The 20075-nt window shown below is 29.4% G+C and overlaps 4 protein-coding genes across 8 annotated transcripts; 2 read left to right on the top strand and 2 right to left on the bottom strand.

Annotated features, from left to right (window-relative positions):
• Positions 1–759: 759 nt before the first annotated feature.
• On the bottom strand, positions 760–5882 carry LOC122499115 (serine/threonine-protein kinase PRP4 homolog). 2 transcript variants are annotated; one of them, XM_043607216.1, is made up of 12 exons: positions 5725–5882; positions 5130–5300; positions 4823–5066; positions 4297–4739; positions 3623–4223; positions 3226–3549; positions 3069–3154; positions 2664–2810; positions 2431–2584; positions 2094–2346; positions 1776–2014; positions 760–1628 (listed from the first exon to the last, which is right to left on the bottom strand). In XM_043607216.1, exons 1-12 carry the CDS (start codon positions 5727–5729, stop codon positions 1428–1430), a joined length of 2868 nt encoding a protein of 955 aa, XP_043463151.1. In that variant the 5' UTR covers positions 5730–5882; the 3' UTR covers positions 760–1427. The 2 variants fall into 2 exon arrangements, with proteins under 2 accessions (XP_043463151.1, XP_043463152.1); XM_043607217.1 differs by having other exon boundaries at positions 5492–5867.
• Positions 5883–6135: 253 nt separating this feature from the next.
• Positions 6136–8916, top strand: LOC122499119 (suppressor APC domain-containing protein 2). 3 transcript variants are annotated; one of them, XM_043607233.1, is made up of 6 exons: positions 6136–6447; positions 6719–7414; positions 7527–7673; positions 7751–7948; positions 8035–8171; positions 8276–8916. In XM_043607233.1, the coding sequence occupies exons 1-6, from the start codon at positions 6307–6309 to the stop codon at positions 8280–8282; spliced, it is 1326 nt and encodes a 441-aa protein (XP_043463168.1). In that variant the 5' UTR covers positions 6136–6306; the 3' UTR covers positions 8283–8916. The 3 variants fall into 3 exon arrangements, with proteins under 3 accessions (XP_043463168.1, XP_043463169.1, XP_043463167.1); XM_043607232.1 differs by having other exon boundaries at positions 6138–6447; positions 8244–8916; XM_043607234.1 differs by lacking the exon at positions 8276–8916 and having other exon boundaries at positions 8035–8175.
• A 143-nt stretch (positions 8917–9059) lies between these two features.
• On the top strand, positions 9060–11763 carry LOC122499123 (delta-like protein 4). The gene is made up of 5 exons (XM_043607240.1): positions 9060–9323; positions 9975–10075; positions 10976–11113; positions 11263–11388; positions 11541–11763. Exons 2-5 carry the CDS (start codon positions 10036–10038, stop codon positions 11603–11605), a joined length of 369 nt encoding a protein of 122 aa, XP_043463175.1. The 5' UTR covers positions 9060–9323; positions 9975–10035; the 3' UTR covers positions 11606–11763.
• An 882-nt stretch (positions 11764–12645) lies between these two features.
• On the bottom strand, positions 12646–19952 carry LOC122499113 (cold shock domain-containing protein E1). Of its 2 annotated transcripts, XM_043607211.1 has the most exons (12): positions 19824–19952; positions 18231–18902; positions 17596–18019; positions 16406–16585; positions 16136–16326; positions 15841–16051; positions 15529–15758; positions 15193–15454; positions 14870–15106; positions 14561–14769; positions 13904–14488; positions 12646–13776 (listed from the first exon to the last, which is right to left on the bottom strand). In XM_043607211.1, the coding sequence occupies exons 3-12, from the start codon at positions 17977–17979 to the stop codon at positions 13608–13610; spliced, it is 2658 nt and encodes an 885-aa protein (XP_043463146.1). In that variant the 5' UTR covers positions 17980–18019; positions 18231–18902; positions 19824–19952; the 3' UTR covers positions 12646–13607. The 2 variants fall into 2 exon arrangements, with proteins under 2 accessions (XP_043463146.1, XP_043463145.1); XM_043607210.1 differs by having other exon boundaries at positions 17596–18902.
• Positions 19953–20075: the final 123 nt, after the last annotated feature.

Below are 20075 nucleotides of genomic sequence, written 5' to 3'. Positions count from 1 at the left end.
GGCCTCACCTCCTCTCAAAGAGGACTATAAGTGAAACATTACCAAATTGGCAATTAGAACAATGACATTAATTTTTAACGGTATTTGTTGTTTATTTCTGTACATATATAATTGAAATTATGACTTGAAATTTTCATTTATTTTCAATTTGAAATTTGGTGTTTTTGTACTAAATTATTTTTTCTCAACGTTCAAAAAACATTGTTGTAGTTGATGCAAAAAATTTGATTTCATTATCCTATTAAGTTATTGTAAAATACTAAGTAGAAAATGAATATTGGTAAGGGAACATTGGTAAAAATAAAAAAAGCATAGCGACGAGAGTGTAAAAGAACAAGAACTAACGATTCGTTAAAATAGGTATACTAAACATCCCATACGGCAGTCATCATGAATACCTTGCAACCGGAACAGTGCTCTAAAGGCCCTTGTTCAGTCCACCCTCACTGATTCGAAATGATGACACACCTGAAACATAAGCAACCTCGTATAATCTTTTCTCAAAATTATTCTTTCCCTCGCTATCGCTAAACATCAATAACGCAAATATCACCAAGAAATTTATATAAATTTAAATTTAATTTTAATTTTAATTTTAATGAGAGCTTGGTGTTAATTGCGACAAAAAAATAAAAAAATAAAATCTATTAATATCAATATCGTGTAAGCCCTGAAAAGTAAATGTTTTGAACCGCTGTCAAATAAATATGATCGAAGGTGTTTGTCTTGTTAAAATTCGACGAGAATACTTCATAATCATTCAAGTATGTGTTATTTTATTTCAACTGCAGTCCTATTATCTATACAAATTTGACTCCTTAATACACCAAATAAATTGTCGCTAAATTTCAAGATAAATTCATATGTAATATACTTAATTGACTCACTGTAGAACGAAAAAAACAAACAAAAACAAATGCAAGACTAATAAGTCTTTTAATTTCCAATTAAAACGTAATAATTTACAATTTCCAAGAGATACTCTCAATTAATAAAATACCAAATGTATAATCGCTAATATTTTATCGTAGTACAGAGATTTACAAAAAAACATTCATGAAACGCCATACCAGGCGTTTGAAAACATTATTTACTCCATTAGAAACTGCGATAATGAGGCAAAAATACTTGTGATTGGTTTTTCTAGTAACCAATATGTAGCACTGGCTGTGAGGGAAAGAGTAATTCAATGTAATTCAATGTAATTCAATGGACTGTTAAAAATTTGATCCTTTTTTATATGTCTCTTAAGCCCACTGCACTTATTTCGCTTATTTTCGCTTATTTTCGCCAAATTATGCAGATATTCTCGTGAATTGCATAAATATTGTGCTCATTCGGTGACGTTAACAACAGCACTTGTTAAAATTATGCAAATTATTTAAATTAATAAAACTCCATCGCGGAAGGTGCCTGGGTCTGGTTACCTAGATCTTTTCTTGTATAAAAGGATGAGCCAAAGCATGATTCACAGTAATTCTTTTCCCAGCATCTAGCATCAGAGTTCGTTCCAGTAGATCTTTAAGCTGAGACACCTTCCGACTCTGTTCTGATGGCAGTGAATTTCCGCCTAATTCTGTATTGAGATCACGCGACGCTGGTAATGTAGACATTATTACAATCTTCTCCTATAAAAAGTACAGCATTAACATAAATCTCAAATTATTTATTTGATAATTCATTTTCAATGCTTTATTGGATTTAACTTTTTAAAATAAAATGCCACTTACCAATAATTGAGAGCAGAGATGATAATATTAGAGAAAATAACTTACCCGCTCAGTAACTTTATCAACTTCATGATAGAGGAAATTGCAGTTGGTGTCAAAATGCTGATCCTTGAAAGAACCTTTCCTAATTACTTTATTCGGCATTTTTCCTTTGAGGTCCATAAAAAATTTCAACATCTGGTTATTCGTTTTTCCCGAAAACATGATTTTTCCAGTGTACAATTCGTAAATAGTACATCCTACGGACCACATGTCAATACCAAAATCGTATGGTATGCCGAGAACTAAGAATGAGAAAATTCACTTTTACAAATGGAAAAGAAGAAGGAAAATTTTCTGTTAGAGACAAAGAGAAATACTCACTAATTTCAGGAGCACGATAAAATCTTGACACAAGGTATGGAGTTATTTCGTTTTCGTGTGCGTGCGACGCTGAGCCAAAGTCACATAGTTTCAACACTAATTTGCTTTCACTGACTAGAATATTATCTGGTTTGATATCCGCATGCAATATATTTGCTCGTTTTAACAATTTCAGTGCTAAAAACAACTGCTGAGTGTAAGACCTTACCGCTTTAACATGTAGACCCACATCCTTACCATATTTCTTTAACACCTAAACAAAGTTAATTCCGTTTTTAATAATTTAGTAAAATTCAATTCAATTCAAAACTCACAATATTAATAACAAATAATATACCTCTCTTAAATTCATAGCTAATGGTTCAAAAACCATACACAAGTGGTTTTTGTGGAAGAAATGTCTGAATAAGCGTAAACAATGGAATCGATCTTCTGGATCAGCGTCATTAAGTTTCCTCAGAATTTCTAATTCTTTCAAGCCTGTTCTATGCCTGTAGTAATTAAAAATAGAAATAATTATTTCTTTTTCAGTAATGAAAATGAAAGAAAATAATGTCAGTAAAACCTTACATTATTTCATTGTTTCTAATTATTTTAACTGCAACGTCGAGACCTCCTCTAGCGTTGTCTCTTGCCCTTACAACATTACTGAATACGCCTTGACCAGTGTATCCGTAAACAACGTAACGAGAGTCTAAAGATTCACCGACACGAACTCTAAAAAGGAAAATAATAATTTCATTAATTAAAATGACCATTTATTTCCCACTAATATGTTCTTTCGATCTTCCCACGATAATTGAATAATTGAAAGTACATATCCGCATGTGCCTTGATTCGGGTATAGGCGTATAGGACAACTGCAAATTGTCGACAGAAAAGTGCTCAATTTTGTCGATAAATGGAACAAAGATGCTGTTATCGTTATAACAGAAACTGCAAACTTAAGCGTTTACTTTAATTTTGTTTACTGACCGATAATAGCCTTCAGCATCATCCCAGTTATCGGTAAGACTCGGATTGTCTGGACCTCCATGGCGCTTCCCTTCAACCGTCGGACTCTATAACATACGAAATACACGAAATTGGTAAGACTTTGAAAACTTAAAATCGGAAAAAGCAAAAAACCTACATTAAAGTCACCAATATTATCCACTTCGGCAAACATATCCCATTCGTTAGATTTTTTTGAATTTTGTTTATCGTCAATCTTTGCACTTTCCTCTTGTCTAGATTCTACGTTATCAAATTTAGACTTCCGTTTCTTTATATTTTCAGGAGACTTCACTTTCTGGGGTAGTGGTGGTGTATGGCTTTCTGAGGTAGAGCCGTTATTATTGGAAGTAACGTCTACCGATTTTGGTGATATATTAGACTGAACTTCTGATCTGGGTGTCACTGTCGTTGTGTTCATATCAGTGGAAAGGTTAGAATCTTCATTTGGTCCGCCTAGTCTCTACAAAAAAGAAACAGCTTTTAAATGACAAAATCTTTGACAAGTTATTTAGTATCTTAAATTTTGTATTCACCTTTAACAATTCTTCCCTTTGCTTTCTCCTTCGCTCAATAATAACCTCCTCATCTTCTTCTTCCTCAATGTCAATATCTTTAATTTCCTCTTCACTTGAACTCTCTGATCGCTCGATTTTAAGCCCCTCTGACAAGGAATCTTTATACTTGTCGCTGCGTTCCTTTTTTCCATTCCTGTCTCTGTCATGGTCTTTGCCGTAGCGATCTTTACGTCCTCTGGATGTAGATCTTGATCTTCTGTATCGATCTCGGTCCGATCGACCTCTTATTGGACTACGAGATCTCCTCGTACTTCTAGAGCGATCTCTAATTCGATCGTGACTTCTGAAGTCTTCTCTTCGATCTCGATTTTCGGTTCTGTCACGACTACCTCCCCGATCTCGTCCAACGTATCGTTCGCAGTCTCTACTAATATGTCGATCTCGACCAACAAATTTATCCCTACTGTCTCTTTTATCACAATCTTTATTTGTAGGTCGATCCCGACTTGGACGATCATCTCGATTCCGATGCCTGGAGTCTGCTCTGGAATCTCTAGATTTCAAATCGAGTCTAGACTTAAAATTATGATGATCGCTTTCTCTTTTTTTGTCATCTTCCCTGTAAAAAAAGTTGCGATTAATTCTTCTTCAACAACCAATTATTAATTTCAACAACCAAGTTAAATAAATACCTCCTCTCAAATTCTCTTTTACGTAGTTCCTCCTTCTTCAAGGTTTCTTTACGCCTATCATCGTCAATGCGCTTCCTTAAATCATCTTTTCTATCTTCTTTAGATTTATTACCTACTTTACGCGTTATTTTATCATCTTTACGTAAAATTTCTTTTTTAACGTCTTCTTTTATTCGAGGTTTCTCATCTCTTTTTCTGTCAATGTCTCGCCTTTTATCCTTGAAATCCTCTCTATTTCTCCTCGTCATATCAACTATAACTCGCCTTTCATTCTTCAACATTTTCTTACGTTCTCTGCTGTCTGATCTGCTTCTACGACGTCTTTTAGATATACTTTCATCGCCGCTATCATCCTCTACGAGTATTACATCCGGTGTGTCTACAATTTTCCCTTTGTCTGATTCATCGGAAAGATACTGCACTAAACAAGCCTGAAGCCGCTCCTTAAAAAATCAATAGAATTTAATTCCAATTATATAAATAAACAAGTAAACTAACATTATTAGTTATATGAAATATCTTTAACCTTTTGCTTCATTAATTCTTCTAAATCAATATCATCTTCAATGATGGTGCAATCAACTTCATCTGAATCTAAATCAACGAGTTTTTCCTCATCACTTTCTTCTGTGGTTAATACTTCCAAATAAGTCTCTTCTTTTCCATTGACATCTGAAAATGTGGTTCCTACTTGTGATATTTTCACCTCAGTAATGCCATTTTCCACTTCTTTTATCTTTCTAGAACGCCTGTGTTTTCTGTGTTTCTTCCTGATAAGGGAAAAGTCAATTTAAATTCCACAAGTCGTCCCATTATTTAAATGTAAATCTTACCTATCTTGTTTATCAATCTTTACATCTTCTTTTTCTAAAACCTTGTCCCTTTTATGCTTGTGATGTTTATGTTTTCTTTTCTTTTTTTTCTTTTGGTCATTAAATATCTCCAAATCAGAATTGACATCCATGACTTCCTTCTTTATTTCTGTATTTTCCATATCCGAGGAACTATAAAATAAATTATATATTGAAAATTAATAAATATTGTTTATAAATTAGGCATAAAAATTAAAACATAAAGATTTATGTATATTAAGAAACATATTGTTTACATTGAAATGATAATCTTAAAAAGTATAATTTAATTCGTAAACAAAATCCTTACAATTTAACGACCATAATATATATATGAAATATACCTAGTTTAATTTTTCAGTTCCTTAATGTAAAGAATGTAACGCAAAATAATTTGCAAAAATTTGTTTATAAAATATATCTCTTTTTCAAATGAATTCCCTTGTAATTAAAATTTTTTGACTTTGATAAAATGCATACTAATAAAACGAATTGTACGATATTTTTTACGACTTTCAACTCAACATCTATAAAACAAAGTAATTGATATAATTAGTACTCTGTTATTTTTATTTACCCCATATTGAGTAAAATGCTGCAGATATATTTATAATGTCATAAATTCCACAAATTAAATATAATACACTTTGTGTGAGTAAGAAAACCTCACTCGTTAACGGGACGCCATTTTGTATAAGCAACGATCAACAACAAAAAAAACAACCATATACAGAAAAAAAATTAATTTAAAACATTCGAAATGTAAAACCTCTTTTATTTCCAAGTTTCCCTTCTTTAGGTATAATCCACAATAGATGAGTATATCTTGTGCAATGCATCGCCTTTAAAGGTCTAAACACAACACAACTGAGTCGGAACGGAACGGAATGCGTAAGCTTCCACAACGTCGTTTTTGCGTTTTCATTGTTACACGACGCATTGCTCAACCAACCGATCTCCCGAAAAGCAACGCATGTTCTTTTAAATCCAATTATTGGAGAAAGGCCTTTATAGTCCAGTCAGTGCAGCAGAATTAAAGTTGAAAAAACTTGAAACTTATTGTAAATATTTGTGTACTGTAGTACATTAGTTTATTAAATACACACGTAAACAATAAAATATATATTTTTTAAATTAAAATAAAAAATAAAACGAAACGATGGCAACGTCTAATTCTGATGGTTTACCAAAAAGTTTTATTTCTGCAATGAAAACTTTATTTGATATTATGGATGATCAAAATACTGGTTTTATAAAATTTTCTGATATTAAAGAACGTTGGCAGGATGATGGTGCTCAGGTAATGAATTTCAAATTCCTAAAATTTCTAAATTGACAAGTATTACATTAGAAAAATTAAATATTTCAAATCTGAATAAAAATACATAATATATTATTTTATTATTTCAATTTCCTTGCAGTTTAAAATTTGAAAATGAGACTATCTGTTTATATTATAGTCTAATTGTATATTTAAGTTCTTTTTCAATTTGTTATTATTTATAATATTATAATACAGACTCAATAGAGTAATTTTTGTTTTGATTTGTTAACTTGAAAATGGTACTTAGGGTCTTCCTAAAGGTGTACTAGAAAGTTTGAAAAAAGTTGCCCCATCGAATGGAATGTTATCTTTTGAGAGGTTTTGTGCAGGTTTAAAAATATCTCTTTTGCATGTAAAAGTTGAAAGTGATGTCAAGAAGCACGATTCCCAACCTAATAGGCCTCCTTCTGCACCGACACTTGTTGAGGCAGACACAAAATCAACTTGGTCTTCTCCAAATACAGCAACAATTAGACCTAATAACGTTATCTCACAGCAGCGTACTCTAAGCATGCCTCAATTATTATCTGGACAGAAAGAAAGAAACTTACAATTCGAGAATGTTGTAGACTCTAGAAATTGTCACGATCAAAAACCACCAAAAACTTATGGTTTATCAAAATCCCGTCCAAATCCTATTCTTGATGGAAGAATTCTAAATGCTGATAGGAATTTCGACAAATCTGAAATTCGTACAGCTCTTCAAAATTGGCAAATGAATCTTTTAATGAATGATGACAAATGTTTAGATAAACGTCCGTTGCCTGATAGATATCCCGCAGAATCCAGATCTCTTTTAAGGCAAGTTTCAAATCTGGGAGATGAAAAAGTAGTGGAATTACAAAATAATCATGTCAATATTGATATCAATGCCAAAAAGGCATTAAGTCGACGTAGGGAACCAAGGCGGCATACATTGCAAAATGGAATCGACTATAATATGGTAGAGTTTATTCTTTAGATTTTTAATACATCAAATATTCTCATTATCTTGAAATAAATTAACCTTCAATAACCTAATGTTTGTTATTTGCAATTTTTTAAAAATATCTTAGATGAAGAGAATGAAACAAATTGAACAAGAGAAAGATGTTTTGCTCCAAGGTCTTGCTGCAGTTGAAAAAACTAGGGAATGGTATTTGAAACAGATATCTGTGAGCCAGGAGAAAATTAAACATCTTGGTCAGATGGGTTCTCATGTGGTATGCTTCATTTATCATTAAATATATAGGTACTGTATATGGTTTTTTAAATCAATTTAAATCAATAAAATATACAGGAGCAGTGGACGGAAGCTCAACAAGAGCGCTTGGAATTGCAAAGGGCAAGAGTCCTTGAAGTTAACCGACATTTGGCAGCTCTGATAAGCAGTTGGGAACGTGGTGGTCTATCATTTCATATTTTTTTGAGTAGCAATTCTCAGATGAATCAAAATATTGTTTCTAGATTAAAGCAACAAAATCAAAAATTAACTGAGGTAAGCCTCAAATTAAATATTCTAGTAAAACAATAAACAATTTTATTGTTTGATGACTGAGTGATGTTTATATTATTTTTTTCCAGGAAGTAAACAAGAAAGCCCAGCGAATTGCACTTTTGGAACAAGAGAAAGACAGTCTTTTACGAGAAATTAGACAATCCGGTCTTGTTCAATCTCGAAGATCAACGGTAATACATGAGCAACATAATCAAACGTTCATGTAAGATACTTATTGACATTTTTTTTATTCATACACTTGATGTCAGTTTCCACATGAAAAATTTTTTTTTAGAATATGACTACATTGCAGAATTAATTTTGCAGCAATTGATGCAGAAAAATTTCCCAACCAAAAGCATCTTGGAAAATTCCCAACTATTACTCGAAACTGAAACTAATAATTAGTGCTAAAAAAATATATATAAAGTTTATTACGACTTTATTGTAAACAATTAGGTGCATATTTTATAATCATGTTATCAAATTATTATAAACTGTTTCTACATATTGTCACCTTCTTTAAAAGAGGGGAAATCTTTATGCACTCATTGATTGCAAATTCCGTCCATTACCATTTATTTGTTTTTTAACGAAAAAAAAAAAAAATACTTTTCCAGCAAATATAATCTCTCAATATTTAAATGAAGGTTTGGCATAAAAAAACAAAACTTGTTTAAAACAAACAATTTTAAACTTGGTATATCTTGTGATTAAACAATTGTTTTGAATCAACAAGTTAATTTTCTAAAATATACAAATAAATATATATTACTACCAAGTTTCATTTAAATTGGTGAGGGTGCTTCGAAAAAGTATTTTTCTTTCAACATTCCATTCAATGTAAAGTCAAATGTTATCATCTATTCGTCATTGATAACGGGATTTCGATAACGAATCAAAATTAATTATTTTATCTAGAATGTAATATATTTTATTTTTAGTCAAATAAATATTTTCAAAATAAATATCCAACTTTTTAAAGAAACATTGTTCTTTATAATGAAAAAAATATAATTATGAAAATTTGTTTAATAATAAGTTTAATTAATTTATTGTAGAATATTTTTTGGGTCTTTATAAGGATAATAATGGTTAAAAATTGAATTAAAAAAAAATAATTTTTATCACATGTGTTCAAAGAAGAGTGAAGAAAAAATTGTAAGAAAAAATAAAAATATAGAAAGAACGTGAAAGAGGAGAAGAAAGTGCAATGCCTTCCTATGGATATGTATGCCTGTAGGTCATTTTTATCAGCAATTCACACAGCCGTCACCCCACGCGTGGTTTACTAACAGTTCAGATGTCTCGGGAGACTTGTCGTGTTCTCTTTTATATATCCTTCAGCTTCGATCTATTTCATTAACCGTGATTTGTAAGTTGTATTTATTTATTTATTTATTTATTTATTTAGTGAAATTCAATAATTTTCTGTTTATTGATATAATTTTTATTTATATAAGAAATGTGTATTACTAAAATATATTATAAATCAAAGAATATACTGAAATTAAATTTAAATCAAGTATTATAAACCAGGGTGGTCACAAGATTCAGTTCATCAATTTCCCTGACAATTTACTGACATTAAAATGATTGTCCCTGACAAAATTCTTTTTACATTTATAAATAGAAGAGGATAAAGTTGATAATATCAAGAGTATCTTACTTGGACTTGAGTGCTTCTTCATAAATACGTCTCAATTTCCTTAATTTTCCTAACAAAAAATTTCTTTTTCTGGCATTTCCCTGACTTTACTGACATGTGGCCATCCTGATAAACATTTACATATATAATATTTTTTTAAACTGTGAATAAAAATATTTCTATAGTTTGACATATACTTTCAAAGTTTCTGAAATTTGTTCTTTATTTTTTCTATTTATAACTAATGCCTAATTAATCTTTTCAACTAAAATTTCAATTGAAATAAATGTACATTTTATAGAATGTAACCTATTTTTTTTTTATTAAATATTCTTATTAAAAAATATATTGTCTAAATTTAAATTATATGTATTTCAGAAATTAATTAATATTGGAGATATATCATATAAATGCTTGATATATTGTTTGGATTATAAAAATGTTTTTAAAATTACCTACTTTGCTCATTTTATTATTTGGTAAGTACATTTATAAAATTAAAAAATATACAGAATGTTGGAAAACGATCTCCAAAAGAGCATGTCAATTAAAAATTTCTCAATTTGACGTTTCGGAACTGGATCCAGTTCCCTCTTCAGAATTTATTATATTTTACTTTGTACATACTGAAAAAAAGATATACATGGGTTTTTTGTTCACAAAGAAAAACAATAAATTATAATACTAATCGAAATTAATTCAAATTACAGTTTAGTTTAAAACAAAAACAAAAATTTTTATGTTATAAAACTAGTGAGTATATATAACTTTAACATTTTTTCTTTTAAGCTAAACTGTAATTTGAATTAATTTCGATTAATATTATAATTTATTGTTTTTCTTTGTGAACAAAAAACCCATGTATATCTTTTTTTCAGTATGTACATAGTAAAATATAATAAATTCTGAAGAGGGAACTGGATCCAGTTCCGAAACGTCAAAATTGAGAAATTTTTAATTAACATGCTCTTTTGGAGATCGTTTTCCAACATTCTAAATATTTAATAAATAAGGACGTTATCAAGATCAAGATCAAGATCAACTCATAGATCTATATTATTGTTATAAAAAATATACATATTCTATTGCAAGAATAATAATAATGTCATTATTCTATTCTTTACTCTGTTCAGTAGATAATACTTTAAGTAATAAATTTTCCAAGAACAATTTTAGATTTGATTCTTTTTATTTCTATTTAAATAATTAGAACATAGTGTTGAAAATGCTGTAGATACAGGAAATGCAGTTCCTGTATATTATCAACGAAAAAATATTCCGTTTATCTAATGTAAGAGGAATAGAATAAAAACATTATATGCAAGTAATAATAAAAGATAGTTCTCATTGATTCTATAATGTTTTTTTTAAATTTTCAGTAACTTTTTCTGAAGGGTGTGAAGATGATCAAATGCATAATGCATGTCGGATTATCAAAAACCAGTGTAATTGCGGTTATGGATGCAAATCGGAGTACAGATATTTAACCAAAGAAGATTGTAAAATAGCTTTAAGGGGTAATTAGAAATTTTTCAAGTTTTCAATGCTATGTTTAATGTATTTTTTTTATTTCTAAAATATAAGAATTATAAAATACTTTTAAAAAATTGCACGTTGTGGATTTTACATGAATAGTATTTAATGAAATGACCATTTTATTTGATAGGTGAAGTAAACTACTGCTCTGGTAAAAACCCATGCAAAAATGGTGTATGTTTACAAATCTCTGTACCACCTAAATATAAATGTAGCTGTCAGGGTACTGGATTTTATGGCTTGCATTGTGAAAAAGGTAAATATTTACTATAAATTTCTATAAATTCAAATGCACGGAAATTTCTATTCATTTGAAATTCCTCAAAGTTTAAATAACTAGAAGAGAATTTTTATTTTATAAATTTTTTGAATTTTCTACTAGTAAGCTAACAAAAAGTTTTTTTTTAGATTGCCATGTTCCATTCGATCATCGTCAAAGAGTCTTTCCGCCACTCGAGTGCATTGTAATTTAGGTTCAATAATACAAATGTTTTAAAATAATATAATTATTTTAGTCGATTTTCGTTTTTTGTACATAACAAATAAGTATTCAAAATATTTACAAATTTCACTTTGTAATATTCACCACTTTATATTTTTGTCATTTAATTAAAAGTTTAATTAAAAATTATGATTTAATCCTCCTTACTTTTATGTTTTTCAAAACAGATAAAAAAAAAAAATAGGTTCCTTTAGAAAAATGAGAATATAAAAAAGAATGGTAAAAAATTAGTAAAGTTTTTGAAATATCTGATGCTTTCATTGTTTATTTACCAACAATTTTTTTACAGTATGTCGTCATACGATGATTGTATCTATGGGTCACAAGACAAGCGTTTAGTTTGTACGTGCTTGTTTTTTTTTATTTATTATTTGTGATTATGTTACTCCTTTTTTTTCATTATACTTTTAAATAATGACACATTCCCTAATGGCAAGTTTTTTCCAAGTAAAGGTTATTTTGCCAATAGCCGTTTTTATCGTGAAACTTTGAACCAGTGAAAAATCGCCAATTTGCAATTATTATTGTATAGCTGAATCAAACGGCTTATACACGCTGATGAAATATCATATAATGGATTTATTACTAGCATATAAGTATACGCTGTTCGGATCAGTTGCATTTATAAATAAGTAGCAAATCAAATCAACGACTTTTCGCTGGTTTCAATTTTAAGATTATTATACAATTAAATGTATAACAATATTTTTAATATACAAAAAATATTCTTTTTTGTAAATAAAAATTTTGATTATTAATTTGACATTGTTGACAAACAAGAGACTGGGAAAATATGTTTTTAATTATAAAAAATATAAATTTCAACAACTGACAAATCCAATAAGTTCAAATAATTGAATTACAATCTTTTTCTAAGAAATTGATTTTAATGAAAATTTCTTGTAAAATTAATGAAAAATATTTTTTTAATATCTTAATGTGATTCATGTTTAGGAAAAAAAATTACTATTGAAATAATAAATACATTTTTGTAAGAAATTTTAACAGAAGAAATGTTTTAAAAATGTATTTAAAAAGTCTAGTCTTTCATTTTTTTTCTATACATATTATGTTTTATGAATTGAAGAACTTGTAATAAATCAAGCAGCAACTAGGTATGTCAATAACATTTTTTTTTTTTTTGTTTTTTTTTTGTATAAAGTTGACAAATTTCATTGATACAGGTTTGATCATATGTTATTTCACTTGTCCACATTTGTACGTTATGTACAAGTTTTAATTTGGTAACACGTGCGTGAAACAAATGTAGACCAGTAAAAATGCATATAGATGAAGCTGTATAAAAAATTTTTTCTCAAATTAGTGCGTGAAGCAACTGTCAATGAGATACAACTGACATTTTATTATTAGTTTCTACAATGTAAAAGAAAATTCATATAAATAAATATTGTTTTAACATTTAAGTATATTTTTTATAAAGACTGTCGTGACACTTATTAATCTTTTTTTTTTAGTAATGCTTTTTCCATCAATTCTAATCGATTTTGTAATGTCTCTCTGATGAATTAATACTGGAACAAAACTAATGCGTTTTTCACTTTCTATCGAAACTGCTTTAAAATTTTTCCATTAAAAAAAAAATATTTTGATAATGTTTGTGCAACTTAAATTCATCTCTCAGTGTTTCAATATTCATATAATGATTTAACACACTAAATTGAAATTAATAAACATTTCCTTCTTCGAAGTAGGTACTTTTTTAAAAATGAGATATATCTAACTGTTGGAAAATGTATCATCTGCTTTTCAGACTACCACCATTATTATTGTTGTCACATTAGTCTCAATTTGGCAAACATTCTTACGTTTGTATTTTTTAAAAATAATAATAATAATAATAATAATAATAATAATTATATAATCGTAATAATCTCGACGCCAATATGCGCGGACTAAAAGTAAATAATATACATACAAGCTGGTAAAGTGACCGTTTGGAGGTATGATCAATTTTATTCTTCAATGGCACCAGGAATATGCAGCGTTCTTTCTTGCACAAATCCACGAGTTCCATCAGGACCTCGTGGTTGTCTAACTACAGTTAATTTAGGACCAGCATCATCCAATGATATTGTTCTCAACCGACTTATTAGACGTTCAGGTCTTTGTTGAATCGCATCACTGAAAAAATTGCACTTTCGTCAACACTTTATACTCTTGATTGACAAGTATTTCTATAAAAAATAGTCTAGTACTTAATTTATTATTTGGTGAGAAACATGGTGAGAAACATGGTGAAAAACATTACCTTAAACGCGTAACATTGCAGGCTGAAGATTTTCCAGTTCGTTGATTTGTTACCAAAACGAATTCCACCTGATCTCCTGGTTGAAGAGTTGCGTGATCTCGAACCTCACTCATATGGAAGAACAGTTTTCTACCCTCATCTACTTCATACGTTAGAAATCCAAAGGGTCCTTTAACAGCATCCACTGTTGCTCTTCGTTTTTTGCGCACAGCAACAATATTACAAGCGTGACCCTCTGAGTCGACCTGCAGCTGCACTGGATCACCAGCTTGTAAAAGTTCCCGCTTATTTACCAAGCCCATTATACCAAATTCATATTCCGGTGTTTCCTCATCTTCTGTTGATGGATTTATTTTGATTAAACCTGCATACTCATGCTGTTCAGGATTAGCACTTCTCAATGGTCTGAGAACTGTTCCGTCCAATACTTCGCTGACTATTGACGGTCTCGGAATGCTTCCTTTGGATAAAATTTTCACATGATCAGCAGCAACGCATCCACCTGTTGATCTTCCATTAGCTGAATTAATTGTACATTCGATGTCAGCACCTAATTCCAGTGTAGCAGCATCGCCTTCAAAATTACTAAAAGAAAATTAACTTGTTATTAAAATTGTTGAATCTCAAAAGAGCACCTGAATCTCAAGAATGCCGCACCTGAAGTGAAAAAATATTTCTTTTTCGTGATTGACTGTTTCAATGAAGCCAAATCCGTCCTTCAGAGCAGCTATAAATCCTTGGTAAGTTTGTCCACTTGGTTTTTTGGTTCCATTTGTAGTTTTTTCATTAGATGTGGAATTCAGTTGCGATATGTCTACGGCAACAAGTTCCTTATTTCGTTTCACTTGACAGATGCTAAATTTAACCTGCCAGAGAAGAAATAAATTGAATAATAAAGTGTAAAAACAAGTGTAAAATTATAGTGGACAACATTTTTTTAATATACTCAGTAAATATTTCAATTACTTTATCTCCAAGGTTTGGAATACTTTTTGGGTCGCAGTCCTTGATAAAGAAAATAATGCTCTTTTGTTGACCATCCTTCAGGTACCCAATTAATCCTGGTTCGTTGCCATTGGTATCCTGAATAACATTACCTAACACATCTGCTTCAATGACTGTTTCAAATTGAACACTACCTGGTGGCAGATGTTTCAACCTAATCGCACTTTGTCTGCTATTAGAAAATGAAGAAGAAGGGTCCTGCAAAGAAAAAGAGAAAAAAGTTTTAATAAAAATTATTATTTCCACTAGTACTGAAAATAGTTATAATGTAATAAAGTTTTTACTTGAATAACAGTAAATTCCACTTCATCACCAACACTGATTTCCCTATCAACATCTAGCACTTCATTGAAATGAAAGAAGAGTCTGGGATCCCGTTCTACACAACGAATAAAACCAAATCCGTCTTTAAGAGCAGCAATCATACCCTGTTCCCTTCTTTCACCAGAGACAGTAAAAGATTCAGGCAAAAGTGATATTTCCGTTGCTCTTTTCAACTGATCTCTAGTATCCGTTGCAATTCTAAATTGAACCCAATCACCATGTCTGCAAATCAAAAAATGTTATTTCGTTTCAAAAATTAAGCAACTTTTTTAATTGCCTGGTAAATTTTAACAAACCTGAGAGTGAAATCTCCCTTCTGGTCTTTATCACCAAATGGTACTTCTACCTCCGAATGATCTGGCGCTCGATAACGTATCCTACCCGGCAACGGATCACTTTGATGTCTAGCTGAGTTACCTCGTTCCAAAGGCTTGATAACTTGTCCCTTAACTACATCGGTGCTTATTTCTTCAAAAACAATAGATCCAGGTGGCAATTTTGTTATATTACAAGCCACTTCTTTCCCCTAAAATTAAATTTCAAATGAAAGATAAGGAAAATAAATTCTGGTAATTTCTAGTAATTTCTAGTATTTGCTTTGATCTTACATTACGACTCTGAATAATAAATTCTACGTCATCTCCCAATCTTAATTCATCTTTCATAGATTTAGCTTCGCTAAAGTGGAAAAATATTTCCTTTACAACATCAGCGCGTTCGATAAAACCAAAACTTTCCTTCATCGAGCACACCACTCCACGATAACGTACTGGATGAACAGGATTCTCAAGTCGAACATGACAGGCTCCTAAATTCCCTCTGTAAGCAAAATTACCTTTTTAGTAAAATTTCAAACAAATTTCAATGTTTAACATTTTGACATTTATTTTATTATTTACGCACCGTTGGTTTGTGGCAATTTGAAATGAAACCTTATCACCTGCACGCAAAGTGACGTTTCCTTCGACATCATCTTTGGTATAAGGTAAAAAAAAACACTCTCCTCTATTCTCATAACTAATTCGCCCTTGTGAGTCACCACTTGCTTGAAGTTCTGTTGTAACGTTTCCTGTAACTCGTTCTTCACTTAAGACCTGTAAAAATTAGTCGATGAAAAGAGTGTAAAAAATTGGAAATTTTGCAAATTTTCCACATATACATATACAAACTCACCACTTCCGGAGCAATTTTACTGACAAAACTAGCAATCGGTTTACCAGTTCGACGGTCGTATGTCATTTCAAATTCAACTGGATCTCCAATTTTTAAATGTTCAATATTACCACTAAATTGGCTAAAGTGAAAGAATAATCTCGCTTGTCTTTCACAGCATTGAATAAATCCATAAGAATGCTGCGATAAAAAAGAAAAAAAAACGTTCATTTTTAAGAGAATAAACAGGATTGCAACAAATATTTAATTTTGTTTTTCCCTGATTTCCAGACTTTTTCCTGACTGATTTTGACTCTAAAAAAATATGAAACGAAGATTTCCAAAAATTTTAAATTCAAACCTTTTTGAAATAATTAAACAACTTATAATAATTTAGATTATCATAAAATTTTTCAAAATAAAGAATTTTATCAACAATATTTTAAATAATTGAATTCTTTTGACCAATTTTAATAAAATTTTTAAGAATAATCACATTTTTTTTAAGGAATTCGACTAAAATTGTATCAAAAATAATTAAAATCCTGCAATGAGTTTTATTATTTATGAAAATAATTAAATTACTGAGAACAGTTTTATTATTTATAAAAATAATTGAATTATTGCGAAAAAATGTATAAAAAATTTGTAAATGATTGAAATCATGGGAAGTTTTTATTATTTATAAAAAAAATTTGTTTGCGTAAAATTTTATTAAATTTTTTTAAAATAATTGAATTTCAGCGAAGATTTTTGTTATTTATAAAGATAATTGAAATCATAACGAGAATTTAATGAAAATTTTTGAAAATAATTAAATTTCGGAGAAGAATTCTATTATTTATAAAGATACTTGAAATTTTGACGAGAATTTTTAATAATTTTTGAACATAATTGAATTTTTGTGAAGAATTTTATTACTTTTGAAAATAATTAAATTTCTGCAATTAGGTATATTTGTAACTTGTTCAAAATTCAATTCTTTTAAAAGGTTTTTTAACTAAAATTCTTCTATAAATGCATAATTTTTAATAATTAATGAAATATGTATTAAAAATGTAACTAATTTCAGAAGAAAATTCGAATTATTAAAGTTTTTAAAATTTCTAATTAAATTCCTTAAAAATTGAGAGTTTTCTTATGAATTTTAAAAATTGAATTTTTCCTGACCTGTGGCAACCCTGATGAAAAAAATGAATAATAATGCTTACCAATAATTTTTCAATAATTCCCGTTTCGCGTGTTCCTTGATTTCCAGATTGATCTTGATAAGAAGAATTATTAGTAGCTGGTTCAGCAGTGAAGTTACTTTCCATACCTGTGAATGTGCTTATGGGAAACCTAGCGGACCCATTTCGTGGTGACTGTGAATTAGGGAAAGTTCCATAAACTGAAGAGTTTTTTCCACAATCGGGGGGTGAATTCATATAATGATCACCGCTAAAGTTAGTTCCATTTCGATAAGTATTGGTGGATTGATGAGGCAGAGGTAAAGCTTTGGGACTCGTTATGGCCATAGACTTGTATTCAAGGATTGCTGGATCTGAATTCATGATCGGCGGCTGGAACGTTTTCCATTGAGGATTACTTGACATTGTTTAAAGTCGATGCTGGTCTCTTTAGATTTGCTAATTACTTGTTTGTCGAAACAATTAGGTAATTTCTTTTATAAGTTTGCGTCTGTTTCTCACTCAATATATATATATCTACATATATATATATATAGATAGATAGGTATATATATATATATTTATTTATTTATTTATTTATTTACTTATATTTAGAAATTTTAGTCTTTTCAATTATTTAAGTGTTAACATAGATATCACAGAATGGTTCTTGGTACCTTATATCTTCGTTTGCTATTACGACTTTACGAGAACTTAATAATGAGGAAGAAAGGCTCTTTGAAATGCTGCAGAAATTGCTGCAAATGCTCTTTTGTGACCAGGAAGTGGGAAGGAAGGTATTTGTTGTATTTCAATACGTATCATCGATAGCCGATCAAAAAGCACCAGAATGAGCGAAATTGTTACTCTCAATTTGGGTGTTGTATAAGTAGCATTGACAGGAGAGTAGCAATTCTTCGAACGCAAATCACGGTCACTGTACTGTGTATATAGGTCCTTCTCATAAAGCGTATCGCGACACAAATATATAAACGAACGATACAATTAATACCAGTGTTATCATGTGTACAAAATTCTCAGCACATCTTATACCGTTGATACTTTCTATTTATAACAACTGTATTTGATAATTTTTAAATTTAGTATATTCAAGAATAACCAAAATTTTTCTTCTTAAAGATCAGTCATCCTTTATAAAAGAAGACGATTAAAAACATTGGTAATTTAAAGAATAAATGGTTGGCTTAAAAATCCTCAGATGTCTTCAATGCGTGCTGAATGTGGTTGTGTCGTTTCAAAAATTGTTTTTCGTTTTTCTTCAGCTTTTTTATCTTGAATTTATACTGAGCGTTTGTTTCAAAAATGTCCTAAACTAACAGTTACACAAACTGAAAACAGAAATAAATATGCACGTCACAATTCATTGCTTTAAATGAAATACAAATAATATTACAAAATTCAATTTCAATTTCAATTTCAATCTTATTTCTAAATAATTCAATTTTTCTAATATCAAACTATATAATTTTCTCCTTTTTCAAAAAAAACACAAAAATCTATTACGAAAGTTCTATTTTCGCAACTGACAATTTTCAAATTTAAGAACATATAAACATTTTTGACATATAACGAAACATTTCAAATAAATTGATAACTCTCTTAAAAAAATGTATAATCACTACTTCATTAATTTCATCTATTAATAAATTAAATACCTATTTGAAAATAAAATGAAAAGCGAATAAAATTAAAGAATGTCATTCAATAATAATGCAATTGGATAAAAATAAGTTTTTCATAAAAGTAAAATTTATGAATTAGACATATTTATAAAATATTTTAAAAAATGAGCATCTAAAATATTAAAGTGAATAAAAGTAATATTAATTAAATCATTAATTTTGATGTGCATACAGTGAGTTGAATCATAATATCGAATGGAGTAACACACTCCATTAAGAATGAGCCTTTTGGGGTCAGAAATTGTAAATATAAGACTAAATAAAACAAAAATAAACATGAATTTTTGAATAATTTGAAAAGGGCAATAAAAATGTTTAAAATATGGTAAACAGTAGAAAATAATTAATTATAATGGTAAAATAATGCTCGCAGAATGGAGATGTCCAATACATTGTCGTCGGTTAAAATTCTAACTTTTTTACGGAAGGCTTTAAGATATTTAAAACTCACAATAACCGCCAAAATGTCGTAATTTTATAGTCATCAGTAATTAAGATAACAAATTAATTGTTATCATTTATCAGTGTACAAAAATTGTATAAGATAGAAATTATTAGAAAACTCACCACGAAACAGCACAGCACTGACGACAGCCGCCATGTTGAATGTCAACATTCACACTCGCATACAAAACAAGAGCAATTTCAATTGTTCATCCTTCTTTACCGACGAATTTTGTCTAATATTTCAAAAATTTTAACAATTCTATCTATAATTTTATAATGATTTTTTAAGACAATAATACTTATGTTAATTAATGAAAAAGCTTATATATACATATTTGAATAATTATAAATTTTGAAATTACTTTATGCAAT

The sequence above is a fragment of the Leptopilina heterotoma genome, unplaced genomic scaffold (assembly GCF_015476425.1).
Source record: "Leptopilina heterotoma isolate Lh14 unplaced genomic scaffold, ASM1547642v1 Lhet_166, whole genome shotgun sequence".
NCBI classification, from domain to species: domain Eukaryota; kingdom Metazoa; phylum Arthropoda; class Insecta; order Hymenoptera; family Figitidae; genus Leptopilina; species Leptopilina heterotoma.
This window is presented reverse-complemented; position numbering and strand designations above follow the sequence as displayed.